General features: G+C 35.4%; 1 protein-coding gene across 4 annotated transcripts in view; it reads right to left on the reverse strand.

The window, feature by feature from the left end:
- Positions 1-4,975: 4,975 nt before the first annotated feature.
- The window catches only part of CREBRF (CREB3 regulatory factor), a 53,198-nt gene continuing 43,075 nt past the window's right edge, over positions 4,976-15,098 (reverse strand). For all 4 annotated transcript variants that reach the window (XM_049648666.1, XM_049648670.1, XM_049648669.1 and 1 more), the window contains one exon: positions 4,976-5,986. In XM_049648666.1, coding sequence (XP_049504623.1) covers positions 5,871-5,986 — 116 coding nt within the window. In that variant the 3' untranslated portion in view covers positions 4,976-5,870. The remainder of the gene's footprint in view (positions 5,987-15,098) is intronic.

Here is a 15,098-nt window from a genome sequence, read left to right on the forward strand (position 1 = left end):
AATCAAAGACGAAAAGTACATGTAAACTAAACTATGTTCCAAACTATGAAGAATGCAAATGTTTTCATCAACCAATAATTTTCCATAATAACTAACTTTCACTAGAGTACTGAAAAAGCCCGAAGTGTCCAAAATGTTAGCTCTTTATGCCCTACACCAAGAGAGGGGCAGCACAATCCACAGTTCACTGCTGTCTTTAGTTTGCAATTTCTTTGCAGACGAGGAGATGGTTAGCCACCTTGGTAAACGACAGAAAAGCAACAGAGAAGGGAAGGGCGAAAACATGAGGCAAACAATTCAAAACCTTTTCATCTTTTTTTTTATTTTAAATTACAAAGGATGTTGCATACACTGATGAATCTGTATCTGACTAGAAGTGCTGGGGGGTTGGAAGGTGACAGAAAACAAAGGCAACATTTGAATTGCCTCTTCTTCTGAAAAGAAAAACTGCACAACTATTAACCAACATTTAATAGAATAATTTTTAAACAGCTCATGCGTCAACAAGATAAAATTCTTTCTAGACAAAAGACAAGACTGAATCCAATAAGTTTCATAGCTCCAGTTGGGGGAATGGGGAAACAAAACTACAGAATATTTATGATAGCATTACAAACAGGATCCTACGCCACTACGCAAAAGAGGTTGCCACATTGTATGAACGAATGCTCTGAATTCTTGCCCTTCCGCTCTTCTCTTGTGACTTCTCATGTGCGGTCAGCCCTAGTATCAACTGTTAATCACAAATGCTAAGTTGGAGGACAAATCCTAGGGAAAGAAGATTAAAAAAAAAAAAAAAGCAGGCAGCGGAATACAGTGTCATAAAGATGCGGTGGAGAAGGCAGATACAGTACACACATACACATTTCTGTTATTTGGTTCCGAAAAAAACAAAGGGCGAAGGGCAAGACACAGTAGTCCGTCCCGCTCCCATACACCCAGAATTTAATTACCTACACACCGTTGTGTTTACATGGTTATGAAAGAGGCAAACCTAGTTCACCTGAACTTGGCACACTGAGATACCGGACCCTCGTGTTCTTCGCTAGTCACCAAGTCTTCGATTCCAAGATAACTGTTTGGAAGCAGTTTTAAGGTTCTAGTCCCTCACTACTACACCCAAACCTCTCTTTTCTAAAGAAAAATGGCAATTTGGCATCATTCAGTTCCTAGGTGTAATTTCTACAATTTCAGTCAGTTTACTAAGCATGAGGATTATGCTTCAACACATAATCCCACTCGCCTATGGAAGTGTAAAACTGTCAGTAGTACATTTTCATCATCTTTTCCCAACATGCTTATTCCTTAAAACGAAACAACTGTTCCTACAGCGGACGTTCATTGTTCCATCCCAATGTGTTTGAAATATTAAAAAAACATGGAGTCATCTTCTCATAATGCCCTTATTAAGATTACAAAGATTACAAAAGAATCCACAAGTATTACGGCACTGTGTGAGACTTATTTGTCATGATCCAAGGGAAGAACAAGACTGCAATTCTGTGCAAAGTTGTGGAAATGGCCTCAGTTCCATGGGAAATGGTATTCCACAATCGACTTCACTAGAAGGATAATTGAAACCTTTTACTTTAACACTGAAAGCATAATTCAATGCATTCTCAAAATTCAAGTTTCAAGATTTGGAGAGATGCTAACATTCTCTTACATAATTAACTAGAAAATACTTGAACAGAATTTTAGGAAGACTATATAAAGAAAGGGAACATAAGCTTTTGTTAATTCCTGCTGAAGGCAACTTGAATTTGTTTCTTAGAAAGTTAACTAAATCTTAGCAGCTAAAATATTTTTAAATGTATGGAATAAAGAAAAGCACATCCATTCTTGACATTTTGGTGAATAAACTAACAGCTTTATTAATGAAGGCAAACATCAGATAATTGTATGAATAGTATATATAAAAAAAGAAATCCAAACTAACAGCATTGTATTTCAAAAGTACTGTACTTCTGTTTCTTTTAAAGAGACTTGTCATCTGTTTTATAAAACAAACAAAACGGGTATTCTTCTCCTAAAAAATTCTGGAAAGATGAAATAGTCAATTTCAAGCTGATGAACTGAACACACCTTTCTTTAAATGCAGACTATTGCTACGGAGCAAATAAAGTCAAGCATCAGAAAGAAGATGTAGGACAAATTCATGAAAGTCAGAAAAAAGGGATGTAGTGAAATTACTGCTAAGTCTTTCCCTCTCATATTTAAAGACCATTCAAAACTGGTCTTCCATACAAATATAAAATAACTGTGAAGAGAGGGAATTTGAAACCATACCCATCTGAAATCCTTCACGATGTGTTTATAATTGCTCTGATTCTCTTACCAAAAAGGTCAAAGTGAAAGATTTAGGAAGTGGAAGGGAATGAAGATGTTCAGTTTCAATGTACAAGTAAGGCACAATATAAAGCCACATCATAATCTGTCATGAAGGATATAGGAAAGGACAAGAATCATACATGGTACAGTAGGACAAGCAATCATATTGACTGAAAAAGTGTGGCACCCAATTCAAAACTCAGACAAGATCTTAACAAGAACAACTGGACAGCATGCTTTCATATGGAGACAAACTCTATAAAGAATCCAGTGTATCTGAAACGAGGAAGAACGTTTTTTGTATTTTTTTTCTTAAATCATAGTAGTACTCGAGTCAAAGTTTATAATTGCTTTTGGAACAATGGGTTTACTTGAGGTGAATTCACAATGCCTTCACTTAAAGTAAGATTCTGGACTTCGTTATGAGCTATCTGTATACCATGTATGAACACAGAAAACCTTTAGAGAGCTCTTCTCTAATGATCTTCGCCCAAAAATACATGCCACAATTTTCAAAAACAGAACATGTACAATTGTTGGGGTTTTTACGTTACCCTTATAAGATCTGTTGTGTGATACACTAAACGTATATATTTTAATGACAATAGAGGAAGCAGATTATTACTGGCATTAAAGTACAACCATTTCTAGACGGTTTTAAATGCCACAGAGTCCCCTGGTTAAAATGTAAAGCTGCACAGCTTGCCTATGTCATCTTTATGATAAAGTTAAAACAGCAAGAGGATTTAACTTTCACTCTACATTTTACTGCCAGGTTTTTTTATTTAGATCAAGTATCGCTGCAGCATTCTGACCAGCCCAGATTTAGCAGCAAATGGCAGGAATCATATAAAATGCAATTTTTTTTTAACAAAGTGCTTTTCTAAGATATACATACATATATAAATAGGTACAAAATAAAGTGTCAACATTAAAAAGCTCAACTATTTAAAAGCTTTTAAACTATTTAACTTAAGTAGTACATATAAAACACTGAAATGCAAGGATATGGAATCTACTAAACAGATTCAAAGTCTTTTTTTTTTTTTTTCTGAAATGCAAGACCAAAAAATCAAATTCTGGTTTGCAGACAGGAAAAAAGTATCAAAAACCAGAATTCCTAACAGAGCAGCTAGAAAGGGGCAATTTTATAAACCTCATCAGCTGAGTCTCTATCATGAAGTGATTTTCACCTGATTGCAAAACTGCCATATTTTGGAACATGTTTCAATCTACTAAACACACTCTGTCAAAACTTCAGATACTTCCAAGTTATAAGCCTGTGCTCTGCCTTCTCCCACCTGAAGAGGAAAAACTTTAAACAATGAGCTTATGTTCTATTAAACCATTAGATCTGAGCTTATCGCCTGTTGAGCATGAATGCACTAACTAACCAGGTACATTTCCACCAAGCACACAGGAAAATCTTGTGTATCACAGTTCAGCTAAGGTGTTAATCCTTTTCTGAGTTTCCTTTTCATGATGTCAAAGAAGCATATAAGGACATAGTTCAGTTGTTACTGTGTGTTTTAGAATCAAGCCTTTATAAGCTATAGCTTCATATGCTACAGCTTACAAATAGCGGTGAGGGTTGGGGGAATAAAGTAGAAGAAAAGAAAACACACTGTAAAAACAAAATATAATTAAGGAATAAATTCTCCAGGGAGTAACGGAGAAATGGTTGGAGAAATAGATACTTTCCCAGCAGCTAGGTCTGAAATTTTTGGTATTTTTTCTGGGCTAGATAGGATTTTTTTTTTTGTTTTTTTAAGTATAGTTTTTAAGCCACCAGTTTTCAGAGTTCAAAACACAAGATTTGAGAATCAACAGTAAGAGAGACAGAATGGAAAGATCTGTGGGGAAGGTTTATAATGCTGCCTTGACACAAGAAATTTCTCATCAAGAGGTAAAGCTTTAACATAGTTAAAACACTGACTAATGAAGCTGTTTTATGTGAGCAAAAAAGAGCACCTAAAAACTAAACGTGTTAATTATTTCTCAGTTCTAGAAACATAGAAGTCACATGTAAGTTTGAAGAAGCTAGTTTGAAAATACCTGTACAAAAATATAAAAATCTATAAATTGTTTTTGTTTTAAGCTTGTGTTGATCTTTGAAAATATTACATGCACAATAATACATTGATTGGAAAAGTGGCAACTAAAGAATTAGATATTTTTAGCTTTTTTTTCTTTCTTTACATATATATATATAATACAATAAAAATAATCTGTATTTTGGTTGTTTGGTGGAAGTATACTACAATAAGCTAAATAAACTTTAATTTTCAAGGTCAAAAACTATTTTACCAATAGCTTACTAAAATGAAATATATTAAAATTTCCTACAATAAGTGCAGAAATAAAAAGACTTACAGACATCTAAATGGCCACCAACTTATCTACTATGGAAGCGAATGAGAGGAACGGCAAAATAATATCTGTATGTGTGGATGCTCCTTCTGTAGATAATTGGACCCAAACAGAAATAAGATTCACAGTTCAGTAAGATCCCTAACCCTGACCTTTTCATTTTTCTGGGTTTTTTTTCCTTTGTTTTTCATACATTCATACAGTATCATGTAAGCTGTGCAAAACTTTACTTAGACTGGCAGTTTGCCATATCAGTTGCATTTGTCTTTGGTACAAAAAATAAAACAATCGCAATAATGTGCAAGTATTTGTCTTCTTCCGGTCAAGTACCGAAATAGGAGTTTTCTAGAGCCATCTTTTTTTTGTTTGTTTTTTTGTTTTGTTTTTTATACAATACACAGACTCTGTGGCATATATCTACATTTCAACATAGTCCTATATACATTCAAAAAATTTGAAAAAGAGTTGGAACAAAAAAACATTTAAACCCCATAATTTCTCCATCTATATATCTTGTTTCTCCTCAGTAGGGTTTTCATCATACAAAATATTACCAGTTTTATAGTTTCCCCAAAATACAAGGCACAAAGAATATGCTTTTTTTTCTTACTTGCACAGACATTATATATATATCTATATATATATTTATATATACCATATTGAGCTCGGAAAATGAACTTCTAATATGGCACATGGGCATGAGTGCTGGGTTGTGCCATGTACAAGTGAGATTAATGGTTGTGGAAAAATCAGAACAAAAGGAATAATTCTAAAAACAATCTAAACGGACTGTTTAAAAAAATGCTTCCTCAATTTTTTTGTGTGGTTCAGAGCATAAACCTGCCACAGTATTTGGCATTTACTAGTATCTTCACTCCTCCAAAACTTGTTTGACTTTAACAGATTTTTGCAATCTGTATCTAAACGTTTACTTAAATGTACACGTTCCAATTCTGACGCCAGTAGCAGTTTTAACCATGGTCTATGCTCTGAAAATGCAATAATCAAGTATTTTGGATCATGCTTCACTTATGCTACTTAGTTCTTAAAACAATGTAACCTAATCAATGTTTACATAATGCTAAACTGACATGCAAAACAGAATGAAAATTTACAATGAATAATGTGACAAACACAGACATTTCTGACCAGTGGTCCAATGAGGCTGATTACACTTTTGATGTTGGTATCCTTAGTCCTACAAGGCCTCCAGTGGGATTGCCTTCTGCCGTCTTCTCTAACACTTGGTTAACAAATTCTGAGGTTTGCCCAGCCACTGGGAGACCTAGGAAAAAGAAATAAGGCACACTTAGGCACAGAAATGGCGATGGCATAGATGGAAGGTGAGAAGTAGGCAGATCTGAGGGTCAGGGGTGGCCCCCAGCTTGATACCAGTCCTAGATGAGTACTCAGCTGCTTGCTACTATAGAAATTCAATCTCCTCATCAGATTAGAGCCTACAGTTTTAAAATGTGTATTTATTTTGAGAGAGATGGGGGGAGGGGAGGGCGGGGGGGGGGGGCGAGGAGCGGGGGGTGGTGGTGGGAGAGAGAATCCCAAGTAGGCTCCATGCTCAGCACAGACCCCAACACGGGGCTTGATCCCAAGACCATGAGATCATGACCTGAGCTGAAAACAAGAGTCAGATGCTTAACTGACTGAGCTACCCAGGTGCTCCAGAGCCTATAATTTTTAGATTAGAAAGGTCAAACCAATAATGAAGAATGGTTAATCACCATTTTTAAGTGGGGGAGATGACAGGTAATAGGTTCCAAAAAATAGTCCAAGCCCAAACCCACACCCACCAACAAGCGTTGTTCCCCAGCCCAGCATGTTTGCTCTGTTTTTTCAGCCAGTCTCTTCCAACTTCTCCAGCCTCTGTGCATCCCATGGATGGGTTTCACCCATGTAACTGAAAACTCTGATCTGAGGGATGTTTTCAGTAATTTTTAGAACTACTGGATTAAGTTTATGTTCCCTTTTCATTTTACTTTTTATTAAAAAAAATTTTTTTAACCTTTATTTTTGAGACAGAGAGAGACAGTGCATGAACAGGGGAGGGTCAGAGAGAGGGAGACACAGAATCTGAAACAGGTTCCAGGTTCTGAGCTGTCAGCACAGAGCCTGACGCGAGGTTCGAACTCATGGACCGCGAAATCATGACCCGAGCCAAATTCGGCCGCTTAACCGACTGAGCCACCCAGGTGCCCCCCCCAACTTTTCTTCATTTTAAAGAAAGTGAATGAATAAACAAAAGTTGGAAGAGAAGAGGGAAAAAAAGGTAGAAGACAGTGTATGTTGAGTTTTTCATCTTCCTCATCTCCTACAGCTGAAGTCAAAAGATACTTCAAATCAATAAGTCAAATAACAGGGGTGCCTGAGTGGCTCAGGCGGTTGAACGTCCGACTTCAGCTCAGGTCATGATCTCGTGGTCTGTGAGTTTGAGCCCCGCATCGGGCTCTGTGCTGACAGCTCAGAGCCTGGAACCTGCTTTGGATTCTTTGTCTCCCTCTCTCTCTGCCCCTCCCCTGCTCATGCTCTGTCTCTCTGTCAAAAATAAATAAACATTAAAAAAAGCTAAAAAAAAAAATAATAAGTCAAATAACAGAGGTATAAGCACGTTTTAAAAGTAATGAGAAAATAAATGATTAAAACAAGATGGAAATAGAAAAATATCTAGTCACTGCTCCCAGGAAGAAGTCAAAAGATACTGTAAAAAAACCAGACAATTGACACTACCTCAATCATGTGAGTAAATCTAACATGACCAATAATGGGACAAACTGATATATGTGCCTCTTGATTGATGGAATGAGAAGGATAATCACCTATGAAGATTCTTGCCAAGAAAATTTAACTGCATGTAATCATGAGGAAACAGACAACTCCAGATGTTGGGACATTTTACAAGAACAGCTACCTAGATTTTTCATAGGAAAAAATAAACACAACACTGGGAGACTGATCTAGATTAAAGGAGAAAAATGATATACATAAATGTAATGCATGATACTTAATGGATCAAAACCAAAAAGGCTCTAAGGGACATTATTGAGACAAATGGGGAAGTTTAAATATGGACTCCATATAGATATTATATCAATGTTGAAGTACTTGGATGTGAAAATGGTATTGTGCCTTATTCTCAAAATGTCCTTGTTCTCAAGAAATACACGCTGAAGTAGTTAGGGATGAAGGGTATGTTTAGAAGTTACCTTCAGATACTTAGGAATAAAAATAAGTAGATATCCAAATAAAGCAACTGCAGCAAAATATTAACAACTGGTGAATCTAGTTGAATGATAAGCAGATGTTCAGTGTCCTATTTCTACTTTTCTTAAATGAAAAGTTAAGGGAAAAAATATATATGTTATAACTAAAAAAGTCAACTCACAAGATAACAATGCAGAGCTTACAAATTATCAAAGAACACATACTAAAACTATAATAATGGATCATATAGTGAATGATATAAAAAGGCAAAAGCCATATGAACAAAGGCTAACAGATTTTTTGATGACAAAACTAAAATCAAACATGTATCAATAAATAAAAAATGAGTTCAACTCACCTATTAAAGAAAAACTCCCAGTCTGACAAATAAAGGACTATATGGTATATATAAAAATCTAAAAGTGAATTTTATAATATGCTTATCAAAATTAAATTTGAATTTAAATGTTTTTAAAAGAGATGTGTCTAGTATGAAGTGATTCAGAAAAACTGAAAATAAAAATAAGAAAGCTGTATTTATGATTACAATATCAGACAAGACTGAATTCAGAGAAAAAGCTATTAATAAGACAAAAGAAGTATGCTTCATGATGTAAAGATTACAATTCATAATAAAGATCTACTGGTAAGGATTCCCATTCAAGCACTCCAGCATTCAAAAGCAAAACCTCGGAAAACAGGAGAAAAAATGAAATACATTAGTGGTGGGTGCTCATTCTCAGTTTTACATAGAGTAAATGGACACCCCTACAAAAATGAAAAGGAAAAAGAGACCTACTTAAGATGACCTAACCAACATATAACGGAGTCTTTTTTTTACTAAGTTTATTTTTTGAGAGAGAGAGCATGAGCAGGGCAGGGGTAGGGGATTCAGTAGAGGTGGGGCTCAAATTCACAAGCTGTGAGGTCATGACATGAGCCAAAGTCAGATGTTTAACCAAGCCACCAGGTGCTCCAATATAATGGGAGTCTTAACATAATAAATGTATCTGCTTTTCAAGTGCCCACAGAACATTTAAAAAGGTTGTAATAAGTGTAACAAATATAAATAAATGTAATCATATGTTAGATAGCTTAAAAAAATCTTAAATCACACACAAAAAAAGAATAGTTAATAACAAAACTGGAAAATAATAATATCTACCTTCTGGAAAATTTTAAATCTCTCTCAAGCAATTCTTGGGTCACAGAGTAAATCAAGCATAAAATTTCGAAGTATTCAGAAAACAATGAAATATGACATCAGAATTTGGGATATAGCTAACGCAGCACTCAGAAGAAATTTCAAAGGTTTTTAATTATATAATGAACAAGAAAGAATAAAAAGAAGTGAATTAAGCAACTAACATCTAATAAGAAGAACTGACAAATTCAAGAGCTGGTTTGTTTGGGTGGGTGGGGGGGGGGAGCAGAACCACCTGTAATTAACCAATTCAAGAAGTGAAGGTGAACACAGTAGACATAAACAAATGAAAATGAAGCACTAGCCACGGATACAGAGGAGTATGAAGATAATTTTAATAAATTTGAGGGCATGGAGGAAGTAGGTAATTTTCTAGGAATATATAAATTATCAAAACTGACTCCAGAAGAGCTTGTAATCTGACATACAAATTATCAGAGAGAACACAGAAAGTTTTCAAAGAGTTAATCACAAAAAAACACACAGGATGAGACAGTTTCAAAGAGTATTCTACCAAATCTTTAAGAAAAAGAAACTCCAACTTATTTAAACGGCTCCAGAGGGGAATTCTGAAAAGACTGTTACAAAGCTGTATAGATTTTTAATCTCCTCAGTTCCCCATATAAAGAGATTAAGCAGAAAAACCATGGAAAACATTAACAAGTGACAAGTTATCTCCACAAACCCCAAAATCCAAAAGGGTTCAAACAAACTATCAAAAGTGACAAGACCTCCATGGTATTAACATTACCAACATTTGTGTAGGATGAGTCAAAAGGGAGTAATTGGACCTGAGAACAAAAGCATAAAATAGCCAAACAGGTTATGCACTGGAAGCCACAGGAAACCAACATGAGAACACAGCTGAAGCCGTGAGGGATTTTTGTCCAAATGAATAGTGAGTACAAGGTGAGTGCAAGGAGCCCGCAGTAAGGTGTTGAGGGGCTGGAGCAGTCTAGCCTCTGTGAACTAAAAACTGACCAACCAGGACTCCCTTGCATGAGAAGAGCCAGGATTGGTAAGAATCAAAATTGAGTAAGACAGGAACAATAGATATGAAAGAAAGAGACGGTGCAGATAAAATGGGAGAGGAGCAGAGAACAAGAAATTTCAGAAAGCAAGCTGCCCTGTGCACCTGCCCTGCCACAAGTTCTTCTTGCCTTCACTTGACTGTGGGCTAGTGACACACAAATGTACCAAAAAAATTGCCTCCCACCCTTTGCTTTTGCATATCACCTCAGCATCCAATAAAGGCACTTGTCCCCAGGTTCCTTTGTTTTTCTCCCACTCCATGTCTCTCTCTCTTCTCTGTCTCTTCCCTACCTGCTTTGTTGAGTCTTCTCCCTTAGTGCTTCCTTCATGTGGCCCCCTTGTGGCATGTGGTGACTTTGTTTCTCTAGGATAAGCTTTCTTCCTGCTCCTCTCCTGTGTCCCCTTCTTGTGGCTAGACTATACACCATCTCATAAATGAATACAAAACATAGTTTTATATTAACAAAAACAGAGGACTCTGTAAAGCCTGAAGTCAGGAAAGCTATTGTGAACCAAACTTTCAAAGTTCAGAAAAACCAAATTCACATACAAATGAATAGAAAAATATCAAGGTCAAAAATCCCATATAAAGTTATTGTAAGAAAAAAAGAGAAGAATATTCCTACAAACAATGAATATCCTAGCAGATATGACCACAAAACGACCATATATATCCTTTATTATTATCCCAAATGGTCAGAGCCTACTATTATTTCAGAACGAACGCAAGGATATTCAAAATGAACTAAAACACATTAGAGAAAATGTTACATGAAGGGACAACATAAATCAGAAATAGAAAAACTCATAAATAAGGTGACAGAACTCAGAAAAAAACTGGAAGAAAAATTAATTTCTGAAATTAAGAAAAAACAAAAAAATACAAGAGCAGCAAATAAACACAACAATAATGCTTTCAAGAGACATGGAGGTGCAAGCAAGAAACAATTTTAAAATAAAAAAAGAAATTAAGAAGCAAAAAACTGATAAAAAACTAAATATACATAGGAAATACCGAAGCTAGGCAAAGAAGGTCCAACCCACAAATAATAATTCCCTGAACAACAAAAACAAAACAAAGGAAGGAAACAGGTCAAATAGTAATGTTTGAAAGAGCACAGTACACACATGACAATATCAACCTAAAATGACCAACTCCAAGACAAAGTCTAGTGAAATTACTGGGATTTAAAGAAAAAGAATGGGGTGCCTGGATGGCTCAGCTGGTTTAGCATCTGACTTTGGCTCAGGTCATGATCTCGTGGGTTCGGGAGTTTGAACCCCGTGTGGAGCTCACTGCTGTCAGTGTGGAGCCCACTTTGGATCCTCTGTCCCCTCCTCCACTAGTGGTCTCCCTCTCTCAAAAATAAAATAAACATTAAAAAAAGAAAAAAAAAGAAAAAATCCTGTTGACAACTTGGCAAAAATAGCAAATGACCTATATAAGGAGAAAAAAAAACTAGGCAATTATTAGGGCAATTAATAGCTTTTTAACAGAAACATTTTATGCCAAAAAAAACAAAAACAAAAACAAAAAAAACGGAGAAGCATATTTAAATACTCAAGGAAAGGGGCACCTGGTGGCTCAGTTGGTTAAACATCCGACTTAGCCTCAGGTCATGATCTCAGGGTTTGTGAGTTTGAGCCCCACGTGGGGCTCTATGCTGACAGCTCAGAGCCTGGAGCCTGCTTCAGATTCTGTGTCTCCCTCTCTCTCTCTGCCCTTCCCCTGCTCGTGCTCTCTCTCACTCTCTCTCTCTCTCTCTCTCTCTCAAAAATAATACACAAACAAAATTTTTTTAAAGGAAAGAAAATGTGAGTCAAGGAATTTGAAATTGACCTTTGAGATGTAAAGAGAATATACACATTTATCAACATATAAGGCCTTTAAATTAAAAACTAAAAAGGTAAAAAGAATCTTTACTTGTAATATTAAGTTCCTCCCTCTACCTAATAAAAGAACTGAAAATTATTTTAAAGAACATTAAAGACAGAAATGCACTGAAAGAATACATAAAATTTTAAAACAGCATCAATCCATTTGAAGAAAAAGTCAAGTAAATTCACCAGGACTTCCTATTTGCATACTGAATTAATCTACATGAGGTAAAAAGTAACTGGTTGTTTAGGAAAATATTGATAGTTAGAATCCACTCTTCACCTAAGTGTTTTCTACATAAATATAGTTTTGTTCAAAATAAACTTCTGATCTTTCATACTGTTTTATTTTTTTATTTTTTTAAATGAATGGTAGTTTTTCAATCTCATCTTGTATTTTGGGTAATTGAGGTGATCTTGGGTTTTTTGTGTTTTTAAAAAAAAAATTTTTTTTAATGTTTATTAGTTTTGAGAGAGAGAAAGAGAGAGAGACCAAGCAGGGGAGGGGTGGAGAGAGAGAGGGAGACACAGAATCGGAAGCAGGCCCCAGGCTCTGAGCTGTCAGCACAGAGCCCAATGCAGGGCTCAAACTCAAACCATGAGATCATGACCTGAACTGAAGTCAGCCGTTTAACCAACTGAGCCACCCAAGAACCCCTTTACTGTTTATTTTCTGTGTAAATATACAGTTCTTAGTTTTGTTTCATTTTGCATTACTCTATTTTGATACATATGTACAACTCTACTTTTGAAAAGGTAATTCTGTAAATATAATAATTACATATTCATTTTACTATTCTGTGAACTTATCTAGTAACTATAGGTCATTTCCTAAAACTTAGCAAAAAGAATTATTAATTACTGATAAGCAATAATCACTGAAATGTTATACTGTTTGGAATACCTAAATAGAAAAATTAGATCTATCTTGTTAGCCAATTATATCACAAATAATTATCAGGTTAATATGTTGTGAACATGCAACTTAAGCATTTGACTAATTTTAATTGACTTTGTCATGAAAAAATTCTTCAATTTTCTAAAATATGAATGATGGATTTTAGGAATAAGGTGGAAATAAAACTTTTAAGAAAAAAGAAAAAAACCTAAATGGTTAAGATGTAATATGGTAACATCAAGAGCTAACACTTATGGAATATTGAGAATTTATGTGCTCAGCAGGGTGCTAAGTGTTTTATATGCACTCTTCTCAATTAATCCACACAATTGTCCATATTTTATAGATGAACAAAATTAGGTTGAGGGAAGTGAAGTCACTTTCGTAGGGTCCTCATGTAGTATGTAGTAGGGCCAGGAGTTCAATCTAGAACTGATTTCAAATACTCTGATTTTAACCACTACAATAAACAAACTTCTGTTTTTTGGAAACATGACTTTAATTTTCAGACCACTGGTTTTGCCAGAGCCACAGAGACACCACTAGTGTTTGTTTGGGTTTTTTGGGGGGTTTTTTTTGGTTTTTGTTTTTTTTTTTTTTTGGTAAAAAGATAGGAAACAAGGCATGCAGATCTTAAAATAAAGAAAATGTTTCCAGAAAAATATTCAGAAGTGCCAAATGTTACAATGAGTGTCAAGAAAAAGAAATTCTCAAGTAGGCCTACTGGATGAAGCGATTAGGGGGCCAATGATAAACTATTCAGGTCAGACTACAGAGATGAGAGTCAGATGATAGGGCTCAATGATGGTATGTGGAGGCAGTGTGAGCACTGGAACTCAAAGAACTTCTACTCCTGGTTCGGCCACTTATTGATTGTGGGACTCATAAGATACTTTAATACCTTGCTGTGTTTTCTAATTCCTATTTGTAAAACTAGAGTAGTAATACCTCCTTCACAGAACTGTGAAAGTAAATGACTAAACAACCTTAGCAGACAGGTCCTAGGTCATAGTAAGTACCCAGTAAATGTTAGCTGTTTATCCCTTCCAAACACCCGAGGAAGCCCTCTTTCCTGGCCCTTGATCTCACTTACAAACCTTCTCCTTTGGCCTTCAAGCATAAATGTTGCCAAACTTTATGAAACTATTTTGCTAATATCTATATGCACTGCTAATTTTACCAATGATTTCCAAACTGCCTTTCAAATATACTACAATATTTTACCTTCATTATGAACACAATGCTGACAAAGAGAAACTAATAATTTCAAAGACCATCAGAAACATGCATTGTGGACACATGCATGGAAGCATTCAATCTGCATTTATTTTTAATCAAAGAAAATGCAATCATTTTGGTAGCTGTGAGAAGTATTTCTGTATAAATAGAAATAAACTGTTCAATGAACCATGAGAATCTATCCCAAAAACCAAGAGCACACTTTACACACTGTATGTTAGCCAATTTGACAATAAATTATATTAAATAAATAAATAAATAAATAAATAGAAATAAACTGTTGCTCACTTCACTCCATGGAAACATCTTGATTTCTTCACAGTGATTGACACAATTTGTTATTTTTTTCTGTTTATTTTTGGTCTTCCATTTTTAGACTAGTGACCAAGTCTGTTATTCAACCCTATATCCCCCCACACTGGGCCATAGAGCAGGCACTGAAAACACTTTGAATGAATTTATAGTAACTAAAAGTAAGAAAAATTGTCTTAACAGAAATGTAAAAAAATTCTGAGATATTTACAGTTTTAAGAAAATAGAATGATTTATAGTGTTTGTTACTCTAGAATTCAGGTAAGGAACTAAATAATTATTAAAAAGAAAGCTCTAGGGGCACCTGGGTGGCTCAATCGGTTAAACGGTTGGCTCTTGGTTTCGTCTCAGGTCATGGTCTCACAGTGTCTCACACTCACAGTGAGTTCGAGCCCCAAGCTGGAGTCCCCACTGACAGTGAAGAGCCTGCTTGGGATACTCTCTCTTTCTCTCTCTCTGCCCCTCCCCTGCTTGCTTTCTCTCTCCCTCTCTCTCAAAATAAATAAATAAACTTAAAAAACAAGTAAGCTCTAATTCTTTTGAGTGACCTGATTCAATACACAATCAGCATCCTGGGGAAAAATGAACTGGAAGAAAATTCTCAGATAGCTGAAGTATGTC

The sequence above is a fragment of the Panthera uncia genome (genome assembly GCF_023721935.1).
Source record: "Panthera uncia isolate 11264 chromosome A1 unlocalized genomic scaffold, Puncia_PCG_1.0 HiC_scaffold_17, whole genome shotgun sequence".
NCBI classification, from domain to species: Eukaryota; Metazoa; Chordata; class Mammalia; order Carnivora; family Felidae; genus Panthera; species Panthera uncia.